This window comes from Amphibalanus amphitrite, unplaced genomic scaffold (assembly GCF_019059575.1).
Source record: "Amphibalanus amphitrite isolate SeventyFive unplaced genomic scaffold, NRLGWU_Aamphi_draft 000495F_arrow, whole genome shotgun sequence".
Classification (NCBI taxonomy): Eukaryota; Metazoa; Arthropoda; class Thecostraca; order Balanomorpha; family Balanidae; genus Amphibalanus; species Amphibalanus amphitrite.
The window spans coordinates 373,021-389,042 of NW_024881989.1; the positions used below are offsets into that span (position 1 = coordinate 373,021).

General features: G+C 47.6%; 1 protein-coding gene across 2 annotated transcripts in view; it reads right to left on the minus strand.

Moving 5' to 3' along the window:
* Positions 1-13,721, minus strand: part of LOC122392642 (S-adenosylmethionine synthase-like) — a 34,597-nt gene extending 20,876 nt beyond the window's left edge. The window contains exons 1-4 of one of the 2 annotated variants that reach the window (XM_043387728.1): positions 13,597-13,721; positions 4,921-4,959; positions 4,191-4,319; positions 2,873-2,950 (exon numbers count right to left, since the gene is read on the minus strand). In XM_043387728.1, the coding sequence (XP_043243663.1) occupies positions 2,873-2,950; positions 4,191-4,319; positions 4,921-4,948 (235 nt within the window). In that variant the 5' untranslated portion in view covers positions 4,949-4,959; positions 13,597-13,721. The remainder of the gene's footprint in view (positions 1-2,872; positions 2,951-4,190; positions 4,320-4,920; positions 4,960-13,596) is intronic. The other variant, XM_043387729.1, reaches the window with a different exon arrangement.
* Between the last annotated feature and the right edge of the window lie 2,301 nt (positions 13,722-16,022).

Sequence of the window (16,022 nt, forward strand, 5' to 3'; positions counted from 1 at the left end):
GTATGACTGGGGTATTTTCCATAACTCGAGTGACTGGGGGGGGGGGGGGCTCTCCAGAGCCTCCTCCTTCTATCTCCGAAACTACTGGGCCGATCGTCAAAGTTCAAACGGCGTCTGATAGCCCTGAAAAAAAATGTCGAACAAAACCTATTTTCATTTACCTCGAGGTCACCGATGACGTCACAGGTCAGGTCAAAATAGAAATTATCAACATTTTTGCTTGTTCACAAATTAGGCTCTGACCACCGGCTGACAAGTCTGATCAGGCTCATTTTTGGTTTGCGCACTCCTTGATATATGCCTCAGATACACTGAGGGTACCGAACTTTTACTTCGAATTTTTCAGGTCAAGGCCAGGTTATCCTAGGTCACGAAAATCGTTTATCATGTATCGGTCACGTGACGCATGTTTTATGGCCCATTTTACTCGCAGATTTCGAGAACAATGTCGTATGTGTCATTTGAGGTCATTTTCAGCTGAATTTACCGGAGGTCAGGTCAGTTTCAGGTAAGAAAAAGTCAAATTTAAAAAATGATTTTTTCAACAAAAAGGTTACTTTTAGATGCAGATTGAGCTCAGGAATACGATGATGCCATCATATTGCTGTACAATGTCACAAACGTACTGAAAAATTGTTTTGAAAAATCTGTGATTGTAAAATTTTGACAATAATGCGAAAAACTTCGCTATTTTTTAAGACATTGGACTAAAACTTGCTAATCAGTGTGTGCTTTATTACGGAGCGAGCGAGGCGAGCGTAGTCTTTCCTTAGAATTTAGATTAACGGAAATTTCTGAGTATGAGCGGCCGGCCGGGACGCTTTTGCGAGGCTTATATCTCAGCAACCACTTGACCGATTTACACGCGGTAATTTTTGTAGGGTAGCTTCATTCCTTCTACCAAGTATTGGACTATTCCCGATGCATGTCGGTGACCCCTTATGCACGTGCCACGTGCAAAACGAAGAGGTGTCAGTTTTGTAATTGTTGCAATATCTCGGTTATTACTTGGCCGATTGCGCTGAAAGTTGGCATGTAGGTAGGCACCCACTAGGCACTGCATATCCATGTGCCAGAGTTGGGGTGCTGCTGCACGTGCGCACGTGCAGGGTTCGTTTCCAGATCTCGAGAACGGCTGGACCGATGGCGCTCAAATTTGGTACACGGTTAGGGGCCAGTTAGTAGGGTGCCGTGCACAAGTCAGTTGGGACCCATTTTGCACGTGCGCACGTGCAGGGTGCCGCTTCCAGATCTCGAGAACGGCTGGGCCGATTGTGCTCAAATTTGGCACATCGCTATAGACCGGTTTGTAGGGTGCCGTGCACAAGTCAGTTGGAGGTACCCCTTGCGATTTCGCACGTGCAAGGCCCACCCTCTCCCTCGCTCCGTTAGTCGCCCCAAAAGGCGTTATACTGGTCACAATATTCCGGTTTTTGTAAAAAAACAAACAAAAAAAAATCATTTTTTGTAATTGTGAATACATATTTCTTAAAGTTTCAAAAGTTGAAAATTCGAGCTAGCAGTTTGATAGATACGTGTATTTGTAGTCCACTCATGCGAAGAAATTGGATCTAGCTGTGAAACTGAGCTCTTGAGAGCGTTTGTCGTAATTCAAGGTTTTGCATCAAAATTGGCAGACATGACGTCACTTGACGTCATTTCCGCGGGCCAAACTATGATAGCTTGAAAGTTGAACTTTTAACACAAGGTGTCAAATTCGGGCTTTCAGTAGCATGGACTTCAGAACCTCGCAATGGGCGTCTCTCGTCATAAACTCTGTCAAAACGGTGCACAAGCCATCATATAAGGCCTACAAGAGTGTCAGATCCATGTAGGGGTCAGTCAAGCATAGGTCAGTGTCAAGGTCAGGTCAACCAGGTAGGCTAATATCCCCGAAAATCAAAACTGATATTTGCAGCCTGTGACACATGTTTTATGATTAATTTTGGGCGTGGAACACGATGGTGACATTCATTTCATCATATGTGTACGTGTTTGGTTAGAAAATTTAATTTAAGAAATGCATGCATCATGGTCGTGAAGAAGTCACAGGAAATTGCCAAGATTCAGTTCGAGATTTTGAAAAATGCGGAACGATAATCAAAAATCGAAGATAGCCATTTGATTGTTCATGGTATTCGCAGTCTAATGGCGTTTATGGCATGTCTTTATATGTATTCTGTGATTTTATATGATATTTTAAACATATGCCATTTTTGGTTGAAAACTCAGAAATCATGACGGCACTAAAACCTCGATATCTCAAAACTTTCCGACCTATTTTTTTAATCTTTGTCACAATAAACTTCAATCAATTCCCTACAGGTCCCCTAATATTGGCGCGCTTGCGGCGCGCCGTTTTCATGCTATGGCGCGGCGACAAAAGTGGGGGCGTTTAACGCCCTCCCCCCGCAACTCGCGGGTTTTTAAATGTCTAGGGTTAAATGTCGCGGGTTTCAAATGTCTAGCAACAAAGGCGCGGTCATTCGGTGCTTATAATATTATATTACTGACTCACACAATACAACATTATCTATATACTTTTTGTATGCTTTTTATAGTTCCAATAGCCTGCTTCGACAGACTCAATCAGACATGGACTCTATGTATTAGGTTATTTCCTAGCAATGTTTCAATAAACAGCTTTCCAATCCGTTAGAGGTTATTGTGCAAGTAAAGGGGACCCAGATTGAACTTCTCATTAGTGACTGTCAGTGGTCGCCATCAGTGACCGCCACCGGACGCCGTCAGTGGTCGCCATCAGTGGTCGCCACCGGACGCCGTCAGCGGTCGCCGTCACCGGTCGCCGTCACCGGTCGCCGTCAGTGGTCGCCGTCAGTGGTCGCCCGTCCCGCCGAGTCGCCGCCCTCACCACAGGCCACCTTGGCGTCCGGGTCCTCCCGCAGGTGGGCGTCCAAGATGGCGTCGCTTACTTGGTCGCAAATCTTGTCTGCCGAAAAAAAAAACAGAAACACGGCCATCAGCCACGCCGGTCAGCAGCAGCGGGCGGTTATCCTATAGACACCACGAACATATGCATGTCACAATGCTGAGCCTGGATGACGCGACAAACTATATGTAGAATGTAGATACTATCTACCAAGCTTCAGTCAAAACCGATCCCCAATCCAAGCAAATAATAACCACTGTAGGCAGATATAGCTACGGGCAATGCATATATCGGAAACGGTTGGTGAGCCAGACATGGGTAAATAGATCAGAAAATCAAAAATGGAATAGTTATACCAGGTTCCATGGACCAGACCAGGGTCGCCGGGCCAGACCAGGGTCGCCGGGCCAGACCAGGGGAGGTGGACCAGGGTCGGTGGACCAAACCAGACGGCCGGGCGGAGGGCATCGCTGGGTTTAGGAAGCAGGGTCGCTCTCAGAGGACGACAGCTGAGTGACGGTGGATACAAACGGACGCCGTGATCAGAGGGACGACATGGCTGTGTTTTCAGGTACAACATGTATAATAGCATCACCGAGAGACTGTGTGGCAGCGCGCACTGGATTGTGCGGCGTCACCCAGTCCCGGCCCGGCGGTGGTGGTCCGGTCAGGGTACGGCAGTCCGGTACAAACACTGTACATTGTATAACGCAGCAGGAGCCGCCCACCAGTAAACAGCGGGCGGCGCGCCACGCGCCTGGACAGTGTCGGCGTGAGTGACCGCCACCAGACCGCTGACACAGCACTGTGACACACCACTGACACGGCACTGTGACACAGCACTGACGCAGCACTGACACAGCACTGACACAGCACTGACACAGCACTGACAAAACACGGATACAGCACTGATACAGCACTGATACAGCACTGACACACGGCTGACACAGCACGGACACAGCACGGACACAGCACTGACACACCGCTGACCGCCACCAGACCGCTGACACAGCACTGACACACCGCTGACACAGCACTGACACAGCACTGACACACCACTGACACAGCACGGACAAACCACTGGGCACTGACACAGCACTGACACAGCACTGACACAGCACTGACACACCGCTGACACACCACTGACACACCGCTGGCACAGCACTGACACACCGCTGACACAGCACTGACAAACCACTGGGCACTGACACAGCACTGACACAGCACTGACACACGGCTGACGCGCGGCTCTGGTGTGCGTGTTGCGCGTGCGCCGGCGCGGGCCGTCCGGCTGGCTCACCTGGGTGCCCCTCGCCGACCGACTCGGAGGTGAAGAGGAACGTGTCGCTGCCCTCCATGGCCTCCCCTCGCAGCTGGTCCGACTGGATGCTCATGCCGGGCATGATGCCGAGTCCGTTCAGCAAGGGCTCTGTGGGCACGGACCAGGCGCCCAGCTGTCACATGCTCGCACGTGGTCCCACGCGGCGCGGTCCGACACGAGCACACGGCACGTGGAGCCAAGACCACTGACGGATCAAACGTGGAGGAACGTTTGGACACTGACCCTCCGGCAGAGTTCGAAACTGACTGGAAATTCAGAAATTAAAATCAACAAGATTTGTAATTTCGTAGCATAGATAGAAAAAGTAAAAGTTTTATCAGCAATGCTGTTCGAAAGTACACGGTAATTGATAAGGAAGCGAACGCTGGAAGTTTTATGGACATTGAACAATGTTTTGTTTCCCAGTGAATTGCGTGGCTGCAGGGCCTGACGGCCCATTTTGATCCGCCAGTGGCCGAGACATTGCCACACTAAATCATTTACATAGTTCACGTGCCACCAGCGTGCATGGAGGCCTACAACCTCTGTGACTCCACGGTGACTTACATGATTAAACTCAAGTCACTTATCTAAGTACCTTACTTTTGATGTAAAACAGCCTTATAATATGCATTCAAGGGAACTGAATGATGCCACTTGAGACCGTTTACTTTTTGTTGTAATTGGCATGTTATATGCAGTGTTTTACCTTTTATTTCGCTTTCTTCCTGCCCCATGACTGATATGTCTGAGAATGACAAGAGCGGGCACAGACCACACATCAGCAAACCAGCAGCGTTCAACTAGCGTTCACAGGAAAAGTCACTTTCTGTGCTGACTCTCAGCTCGCTGAGCCGTTGCTGGCCGGCGCGGCTGTGGGCCGGCCGGTGACTGGTGGTGACTGGTGACTGGTGACTGGTGACTGGTGACTGGTGACTGGTGACTGGACCGGCGCGTCTGTGGGCCGGCTGGTGACAGCCGGTGCGCGCCGTTTTCATTGTCTCTCGTATCGCGTCGTGACCGGATTAGTTGTGTTGTACAGGTGACCCGCATACGACGGGGACTTATTTTGTAGACCTACTGTATAACACGGTAACGGCCGCGATCAGAAGCCAATGGTCACACGAGTCGTATAGCTGGCAACGGCATAAAGCACGGTGCTTTCTAGCACTGGCCATTGTGGGGTATCGATAAAACCACGTCCTTGTTTTATTTTTTAGTTTTCTTTTTTGCGTGTGTAGGAACTTGCGTGTTAAAGAAATATGTTGACAGTGCTTGGTGGCAATGGACTGAAAAGGTACAAAGCATCTGTAATTATGAAGGCACTGGGCATTGTATTTATTGCTGTAGAACTTTTGGCCCGGATAATTCAAGGTAAGTCTAGCAGGTCGATTTAGGCAGCGCCTCTCTGTGGCTCCCACGGATTTCCGGGGAGGGAGGAATCTGGTGCGGTAGGGGTCAAACGCCCCCCCCCGCGCCGCCTCTGATCAGTTCCTGGACGGTCACCAACAGTTGGATGAAATGAAACCATAAAAAGGAGCCTTGCTGACTGCTAGTAGGTACAAAAGTAGAAACAATTAGTTCAGTAATGCAATTACCCGATATAAATCACCCAGAGCCGCTGATTTTGGCGGAGCATGGCCTGGCTGGCGACCACAGAGCTCAATCACATGATCCGACCAGAAACCCCCCAAAAAATGTTATTTGTCCAATGAAAGAATGCCCAAATAAAACAGCCTTGCACTCCCACTTGTACACGTGGTCGTGATCTGGAAACGTACATGAGGAAAGGCTTGGCTACCGTAAGCCGGCAAGGGTAAAAAAGTTGTGGCAGCATTCAGCGGTGCACCCAAGGGGGGCCTCGGGGCCCACAGGAAGCCCGCTTTGACAGGAGACCTTCTCTGGAAAAGAGGCACTCTCTAAGTGGGAGGCTACCTCTGCACACGAGGGAGTCAGGAGGCCTCCTCCGGCAGGAGATCGTTAACCTTCGCCCCAGTGGGGGGGGGGGCATATGTTACCACCCTGTCGCGTTTTTCGCGTGTGAATAAAAAACCGCGGCGCGTAGCGCCGCGCCGCTTGGGGTAGCTTTTGGTACATCAATTTTGGACAATGTGTGAAATTTTTGACCCCAGGTCATGTCAGGTCAGGTCACCAGGTCAAGTTAACTGACCAAGCCTTAAAAAAAGTTTGCAATCATGTCCAGCCTGCAGTGTTTGTCAGAAAGGTTTTAAACTTGGTGGATTGCATGCTGTTATGGGAGCCTACAATTTGTATATCTCGGATTTTTTATATCCGTGACCTAAGGTCAGGTCAGTGGCATGACCTTTCCATTACAAGTCAATAGAGAAAAATGAAAATGCCTCTAGATCCGTGTGTACGCATAGGAACAGTCCAAATATTTCAGAATCACAATGATTTAGTCCACTCGTGATGACCAAGGTGTCATTTTTGCTGATAGCCTCTAGAAAGGTCATCCGAGGTCATTTGAGGCTACAAACAGTTTTTTTTGCCAATAACTCGCGATTGGAAAGAGATAGAACGCTGGGGATGGTCTCATTGTGTTTGTCTTGTTGAGACGCATCGACTGATATGCAGCATGACCTTTTCCGGTCAGGTCATGACCTTGACCTGAGGTCAAATTTTTAAGTTGACCTTTCAAGGTCAAATTATAGTTCATTCGACGCGTCTCGGTGAGGGGAACACGATTCTGACAATAGAAATGTCGTGGCTTTTTGTAGTCGAAAGTTATTGTCGAAAAACACTTTTCGTAAAAACAGCTATTTTTGGAGTTTTTGCCCTCTGGAGGCTAAACCGTTGACCTGAGGACAATATTGATAATCACGTTTTCAAAAGAAGAGTTCAAAAGCTATCGATTGCTTTTCCATGCGTTTTTCTAGCTACCATAGTTCCTGAGATAGCAGCATGTTTTCTGAAAAATATAATGACAATTGGCAAATTTTGACCTTTGATGACCTCTGGTGACCCCAATATTGCTCTAAGGTGAAAAATGACCGAAATACTTTCAAACGTACGTATTGAGAGCTATCGACTGCTTTTTACCGCGTCTTTCTAGCCCTCTTAGTTTTGGAGTTAGAGGTGGGTGGTAACATATGCCCCCCCTCACTAGGGCGAAGTTGGCCGAGACCGCCACTGGGGCGCGGGTTAATAGACAGGACTGGAGGCCCCTTCTGAATGAGAGTGTCCCTCTGCACAGAGGCTCTATCTTGGCATGAGTCAGGGGGCCTCATTGGCAGGAGACCCTCTTTGTGTAGGGGAAGACTGGGGAACACCGACGCCCTTAACCGTTTAGGGTCTAGTCACGTAATTTTTGGCCACATGTTAAATCTCTCAGTTTCATATGATTGTTGCATTAATTTTACATACCTACATATCACCCAATTGTAGGTATTATTGTAATCTCGTTCATAATTGCATCATTCCACATTTAGTAACCGTCTACATTTTTTTTTTTCGGGGTAACACCGCCCATTGGGTAACACCGTCCGTGACTCCTGTTTATGCCCCTGAGGTCATCTCAGGTCACGAATGGTATCTAACAGTTTTTCGCAAATAACTTTTGATAGAGGCATGCTAAAGCGATGAAAAGCCTTAGCTGTGTTCAGCTCGACGATACGGATCGACTGATATGCAACATAACTCTTTCCGGTCAGGTCATGACCTTGACCTGAGGTCAAATTTTCAAGTTAACATTTCAAGATCAAGTTAGGTATAGTTCATTCGATGCGTCGCGAATGGCTCCTGTGGCACCTAGAAATACCAAATTTGGTAGGTAGGTGGCCCCCCTGGAGCTCTCACCCCTGTGCAAATTTGGTTGCTCTAGGTCAATATTTAGGCGGTTTTGGGGGTATAAATGTAAAAATTTCGCTAAAAACAGGTCAAAAGTTTTTCGCTTATAACTTTTGATCTAATTAAGATAGAGCAAAAAAAGCACCAGTTAACTCAGCACGTCAAGGCGCGTCGAATAGTATACTTTTTAGCCTGCTTAAGTGTACTTAAAGTTTTTCTTAAATTTTAAGTAAATTTAAATTAATAAATTAAGTTCAAGTTAACCAAATTGCATAATATCGCATATCATTCGATTCGGCTGATCACCAGGAACACAATGATACCATGTTTTAGGCTCTAGCGTCATTATATGCCAAGTTATTGGCAAAAACGTCATTGACTCATTTGACCTCAGTTGACCTCATTTGACATGACCCATGGATAAGTACACCAAACAAAGAAGCACCAAGTGACCTGCTGTTAAGTGCTGTGGTTTCAAAGCACAAAAGTGATAGAACGAAGCGGATGTCTCCAGTATTTCATGACTTTAGTATTTTCCCATAGGCTTAACATTACGACGTAATGACCTCTAACTGACCTCAGGTCAGTGACATAAAAAACCCGAACTATTGGTTATACAACTCGGTGAACTTAGTACATCCTGAAAGTTTGAGGGAAATCAGTCCAAAACTGTGAGTTGGACAGGTGCAAAAAGAAAATTAAAATTTGACCATGACCTTGTACCGGTTTTTCTGACCTGGTGACCTGACCCAAGGTCGCCCGGACCTGAAATTTACAGGTTATATGTAAAAAGGCTGCCCCATAGGCTGTACTAAATTTGGCGGCGCTGCGCGCCGCCGTTTTTACGCTATTTTCGAAAACCTTAGGGTTAGGGGGTCGCATCGACCCCCCCCCCCCTGCCAGGGCGAGGGTAAATGTAAAAATTTGCTAAAACAGGTCAAAAGTTTTTCGCTGATACCTTTTGATCTAATAAAGCAAAACAAAAGCACCAGTGAGCACAGCACGTGTAGGCGCGTCGAATGTTATAACTTTTTGTTTGCTTAACCCTCGCACGACCAGGCCATTTCTCATAACACGAACGACCAGGGGGGGGGTTGTTACGACCCCCCCTGGCGTTTCGAAACGGAAGGTCGTAGAGCTTAGCGGAAAAAACCAACGGATTGCTCTCAACGAGATCTCGCGATTGGTGGTATATTTTTTGGTCCTAGGTCAACATTTGACCTACTTTTGACCGGTCAAAGGTCAAATTTTCGGAAAAATAGACTTTTTCAACTTTCGGCGGCGATTGCGGCAAAACGGTGAGAGATATCGACTTGAAACCTTTACTATCGTGTTCCTTGATCAATTCTCTATCGTTTGGTATGTATTTCGTTTCCCTAGCTCTAAAAATGGCGCGTTGGGAGCGCCGGAAGTCGGCAAGGTCACAGTCGGCGGCAGAAATTCGAAAAATCAAAATTTAAATTTTTGAAATCTGATTGTATTTTTGGATTTGGGAGGTCCATTTGCTCCCTATACAAGCAAATATTGCTGCATATTCCCATTGAGGTGACAAGAATTAGCAAAATAATGGTTCGGGCGCTTTTCAAAAATAGTACCGGACGCTGTTCCTCTTGTGACGTCATAGCTCCGTGACCTGACCTGACCTGGTCAAATTTCTTATACCATATGATAGCCAATACTTGCCCCAACATGCATGGGAAGTTTCATCACGATCCATCAACCGATGTCCGTACCACCGGCAGGAAACCTCGGGCGTCGGCACTCAGTTTGTGAAAATCCGGCCGGAGGCTGTACCTCTTATGACGTCATAACTCCGTGACCTGACATGACCCGATCAATTTTTTTCGGCAAAAGATGCGCAAAGGTTGCCCCAGAGGGTATTGAAAATTTCAGCCCGCTACGACAAGCCGTTTAGCGTGCACTTCGAAAAAACCTCAGGGGGGGGGTTGATACAACCCCCCCCCCTAGGCGTTCTAGGGGTGTACTTAAGAACTTAAGCATATCTTAAGTAAAACTTAAGTCCTGAGAATGGTTCAAATGCTGAATGTTGCATAGCATTCGACTCGGCTGTTCAAGAGGAACAGAATGATACCACTTTTAAGTTTTATCTTTATTATGTGATAAGTTATTGGCACAAACGTCATTTGACCTCAATTGACCTCCTTTGACCTGACCCTTGGATAAGTACACCAAACAAAGAAAAAACCGAGTGACATACTGTTAAGTACTGTGGTATCAAAGCAAAAAAGGGATAGAACGAATTTGATATCTCTAGTATTTTCCGACTTGGAGTTATTTGAATATATTCCCATAGGCTTAACCCTCGCCGGCACAGGCCATTTTGCGTCCTTCGACGGCACAAGGAGGGGGCGGGGGGGGGTTGGTACGACCCACGTTAACCCGCGCACCGACGGGGGTCTGCGCCAACTTCGCACCGACGGGAGGGCGGATGACCGCCCCCCCCCCCCTGAGATCTCGAGAACGAAGCAAGATAGCGACAAGCGGTAAATGGCATCGGATACGCACGGTCAAGATCTACATTTTTTAATAAGGTCATTTTCAGGTCAGGTCAAAGATGACGTCACAGGGGTCGAAAAAGTCAAAATGGCGGCGCTAGATATGGAGAGTTTTTCTCGAATAACTTTCGAATTAGTCAAGATAGGAACAAACTAAGGGCATAATCGTGATCCTCTCGTCAATCCGCATCGAATGATATATATGTTGACCTCGAAAGGTCAAGGTCAAAGGTTGACCTCAGGTCACGTGACCTCGAGGTCATCATGTATATCATTCGATACGTCTTGACGAGCTGAACACAATGAGACCATCCACGCGTCTGTATCTTGTTCCTGTACGGAGTTATTGGCCAAAAACCTTTGGTGACCTTTGATGACGTCACATGACCTCACAGCTGCCCAACAGCAAAACAGACCTCAAGGTAGTGAAGTTTGATCGTATATGAAGTCATGTATGGTATATGGGGCCATTCCGACCCGTTTTAGTGGTAAAAACAGGGAGTTGATTTTTCACCCATTGACTTATAATGGGGAGGTCGCGAAATTGACCTGACCTTAGGTCACCGATATCAAAATTCCGAGATATACAAATTGTAGCTACTAATGACCTAATAATATCCTGCGACTTTCAAAGGCCTCCGACATCTACTGTAGCTCTGGCACGGTGACAAAGTTGCAAAAAAGTGACTTGAGGTTGGGTCATTCAAAGTGACCTGGTGACCTGACCTTAAAAGGTAGGAGGTTCAAACTTGCACACCATGTGTAAAATTGATGAGGGAATAGTCATACCAAATTTCGCGGCGCTACGCGCCGCGGTTTTCCCGCTATTCGCGAAAAACCTCAGGGGGGCGGATATCCGCCCCCCGTCGGTGCGCGGGTTAAAGGAAATAGTTCACTTTCACGAAATTATTTTTTTTTGCAACGATTTATGATTTTTTATGTTCAAAATAATCAGCAAAGAAAATAAAACCTTTTTATAACAAAAGATTTTTTTTCTATATTTTGATATAGGAAGAACTTTTCAGTTTCTGTAAGGCACACGCGATCCAGTATGAAAAGAGCATGGGTCCCGAAAATTCTTCAGAAACAGAGAAATTATCGCAGCCACCGGCATTTGGGCGATCTGCTCGATCTGATAATGTTCCCCTGAATGTCCTAATTGATCAGTACGAGAATTTCTCTAGAGTTCTCGTAGATAATTTCTCTAGTTTCTGAAGAATTTTCGGGACCCATGCTCTTTTCATACTGGATGGAAATATATGCAAGGCACACATCCTCAACGCAAGACACCTTTTTCGGGACGAGAAATAGAATATCTTTGCCTAGGGTGATCGTTGGGCTGTAAAAGCTCCTGATTTATGCTCGTCTCAGCCTAAGCTACGGAACTGCTATTCCAGTTCAAAACCCATGTTAAAAAGTGAACTATTTCCTTTAACCCGGCGGCCGCTGGGCCTCCGCGCCACCCGCCGGCCGCTGGGGGGGGGGGGGCATATAGTTGCCCCCCCTTTACTTCCGCGGCGATATCGTCGCAACGCGAAGAGATAGAGAAGCGAAACTTTGCACACATCTTCCTGAATACCTAGCCGAGGTTGTGTCCAAATTGGTGTCGATCCCATTTGAAATGACGTCACAGTGACGTCATAAGTCAAATTATAGATTTGCGACTCTCAGTTTCCTCACGATACATCAGGTATATGGGACCGAATATAAAGGGCCAATTATTGGTTAGCAACTAGATGGAAGTGTACTTAGATGTTTTAGGATGACAGCAGGTGCTGTCTAGTTCATTTACAGTTGAGTTTCATGCTCAGCGTCATCAGAAACGGTCCATATCGGAAAACGACAAAACTTTATGACGTCACTGTGACGTCATCTTAGATGCTACAACCACCAAACTTTCTTCAAACATTGCCTAGGTATTCATTTGAAGCTATGCCAAGTTTCACGTTCGTAGCTCATCAGGTTTCGGAGATATTCCACAAAACGTAAAGGGGGGCAACTTTATGCCCCCCCCCCCCCCCCCAGCGGCTCGTGGGTTAAGGTACCCTGAACTTGAAATGCTAACAGATATTGCCTACCAAAACCTCCCTAAAGCAGTGTTCGCCATGGGCCGGGCCAGCCCAATGGGCCATGGGCTGGGCTGGGCTACGGGCTGGGCTGGGCCCTCAAATATGAAGGATCGATGGGCTGTGGATGGGCTGGGCCAGGAACAGTTAAGTGGAGTCAGGGGCTCGCAACTGAGACAAAAACTATAACTACATAGCTTATTACTGCGCAAGACTAAAAAACGAGTCAATAAAGCACGCATGCAATGTGCACTGTGCATGCGGCTAGCAAAATATTGTCTCTTTGCTACCTTTGGGTACCTGTGCGGTGTCAATAATTTTTAACCAATTCATTTTTGACGGGCTGGGCCTGGCTGGGCTTTGACGCTTTTACCATGAATGGGTTCGGGCTGGGCCGGGCTGTGAACCCATGGGCCTGGGCTGGGCTGGACTAGGGTTTTGCGGCCCGTGGCGAACACTGCCCTAAAGCCGTTTTGGTTTCTCCCGTACCGACTCGTTACGATGGCGACTGGCTGGACCTGGGTCGGCAGCGGCGGCGGCGGCGGCGGCGGCGCGGGGGGGCTGGGGGGGGGGGGGGCAGGCACACCTACTAGATTTGTGTCAAAGTGACCCGGGTCAGAGCCTCTAGCACGGGTCAGATTGCCGCCGGAGCGCCGCGAAAAGACAGCAACAGCCCGGCTACTTGCTCTTAGCTTCACAAAACGTGAGTGTCAAACCTATTAGGAAATGAACGGCGTTGCATATGATGACGTGCGCCATGCGCAGTGTGACTGTGTGCGGGGGGGGGGGGGGTAGCTCTGTGCGGTTAGGGGGGGGGGGTGGTCTATGCGGTGGGGAGGTGTGCTTTGTGCGGTGTGTGTGTGGGGGGGGGGGTGCGCCCTGTGCCGTGTGGGGGGGTATGCTCTGTGCTGTGCGCGCGTGTTGCCGTCCGCGGTTCGGCAGTGGCTCAGGAGGCCCGCGTGCACGGGCGCCGCGCGCCCGTTCTGTTTGCCTCACCCGCTCACTGCCAGTAGCGCGCCTCACACGTTCCAATGGCACTGGCCCTGCCGGCGTCCGTCTCACTGTCGACTGTGTGTTATCGCCGGCGGCAGTCGGCCCGTACTGGCGGCCGCACCGGCAGCGTCATCTTTATGGGAGCGCGCGGCGACACACCCCGGCGGCTGGCCAATCAGCGGCCCCGAGGCCCGGCGCCGACCAATCAGCCGCCAGGCGCGTCATGTCACACCCGAGTGTCGGGAGTGCCGCGACACGACACCCCGAACTGCTGCTCTGTGTGAATTCGCCGCTTCAGCACCTGTCATCACTTTTATTTCAAGTTTATTTCGGCCGTCGCGTCGACGAGAGGAGCATGATGATCGCAAAAGCAATATCGTGCCTTTCTTGAGTCAAAAATTATTTTTTTTAGTTCTTTTTTTTGTTAAAGACGGTTATTTTAACGGGTTTGCCATCTGGAGGCTAAACCGTTGATATTAGGTCAAATTTGATAGCTTATTTGAGAGAAAAAAAAAAACGTTAAAATGGCTCACGATTGCGTTGTTTGCAGTGTTGTAGCTTTATTTGTTTCCGGGATATGCGCCGCTTTGTAATGAATGCTGAAAAAGGCCACATTTGACTTTTGATGACCACTGGTGACCTGACCTTTGACCGGAACCAAACAATGGCTGAATATTTTCTTCATAATTTTTTACGCTCTGCCCAGCCAGCCATCCCAAATGGGGCCCACATGATGGGCTAGAAGTGGGGAATCAGGGCGAATGTGGGCTAGGCTACATCTGGGTATGTCATGGGCGTCCAACTGGGTTCCAGATGGGCTAAATGAGCCCAATCAGCCCATTTGGGACTCAGTTGGACGCCCAGGACACTTACCCATGAAGTTTACGTGGTAGACTTCAGTGCATTTCGAACACGAGACGGCGGACGCTAAGGCGCCCTTGTCCGTGCCGCATGGAGCCAGCGCTTCCACTCTTTGAACCCGCGCCCCACTGGGGTCTGCGAATAACGCGCCCTACGGGGGGGGGGGGCGGGCTCTTCATAGCCCCCCCCCCTCCTAACTCCGACACTACTGGGCCGATTGTCAAAATTCAAACGGCATCCGATAGCCCCGGAAAAACTGTCGAGCGAAACCTAATTTCATTAACCTCGAGGTCACCCATGACGTCACAGGTCAGGTCAAAGTAAAAATAATTAGTATTTTGGCTTGTTCACATTTTGGGCTCTGGCCGCCGTCTTACAGGTCAGATCAGGCTCATTTTTGGTTTACACACTCGTTAACAGATGTTTTAGATACCCTGAGGATACCAAACTTGTACTTTGATTTTCAGGTCAGGGTCGGATCATCACAGGTCACGGAAATATTATATCATGCGTCGGTCACGTGACACATGTTTTATGACCCATTTAGACCATAGATTTTGAATTTTATGTCATTTGTGTCATTTGAGGTCGTTTTGAATTGAATTTAGCTTAGGTCAGGTCACTTTCAGGTCAAAAGAGGTCAAATTTTGAAGTTAAAAATTTTCAACAAAAAAAGGTGTCAATTAGATGCAGTTTGAGCTCAGGAACACGATGGTGGTATTTATATTGGTGTACGATGTCAAATACGTACTGAAAAAAAAAATGATTAAAAAAATATAATTGTGATTTTTTTTTTGCAATATTGCGTATAACTTGGCCATTTTTGAATATATTTAGCTAAACCTTGCTAGAGTAAGCTATAAGCATGTGTTCTATAACATGTATTCCGGTTTTTCGAAAGAGCAAAAAATAAAATATAAATTTTAAATTTGATTATATATAATTTTCGAAATTTTCAAAAATTTGAAAATCCGAGATAGCAGTTTCATAGCGCAGTCTAATTTGAGTCCTCTCATGCAAAGAAATTGGATCTAGCTTAACCCTCGCCGGCACAGGTTGATGCAACCTGCCCCCTAAGGGTTTTCGCGAATAACTCGCGTAAAAAGCGGCCGATCGCGCCGAAACATTCAGTACCCTCGCATTGATCAATTTTACACCTACCCTGAAAATTTCATGACCCTGACTCTAACGACCTTTGACCTGTGACCTCTTTTCCGAGACCATGTTTGGCCGGAATCGCGAATCGGCGTATGTCGGCTCGCATTAGCCGCGCGTTTGCAAGATTTTCGTGGTTTCAAACGTTCAAACATGTGATTTGATGTTGCTCCCATAAATTAGGGTAGGTGTCAAGGTCACCTGAAGGTCAGGTCAGGGCATTGACCTTTGGTGACCTAGGGTGACCTTGGTTCACTTTTTCGAGTTTTACATGTTTTTAGGCTAGTTTTTTAGCTGAATTCGAATTTAGCAACCATTTGAACATTTACGATGTAGTTTTGGTGCCTTCGTAACATGTTACAATGCTGTCAGAGGCGGTTGACACGTATAACGAATACCCGTCACAATCCCTA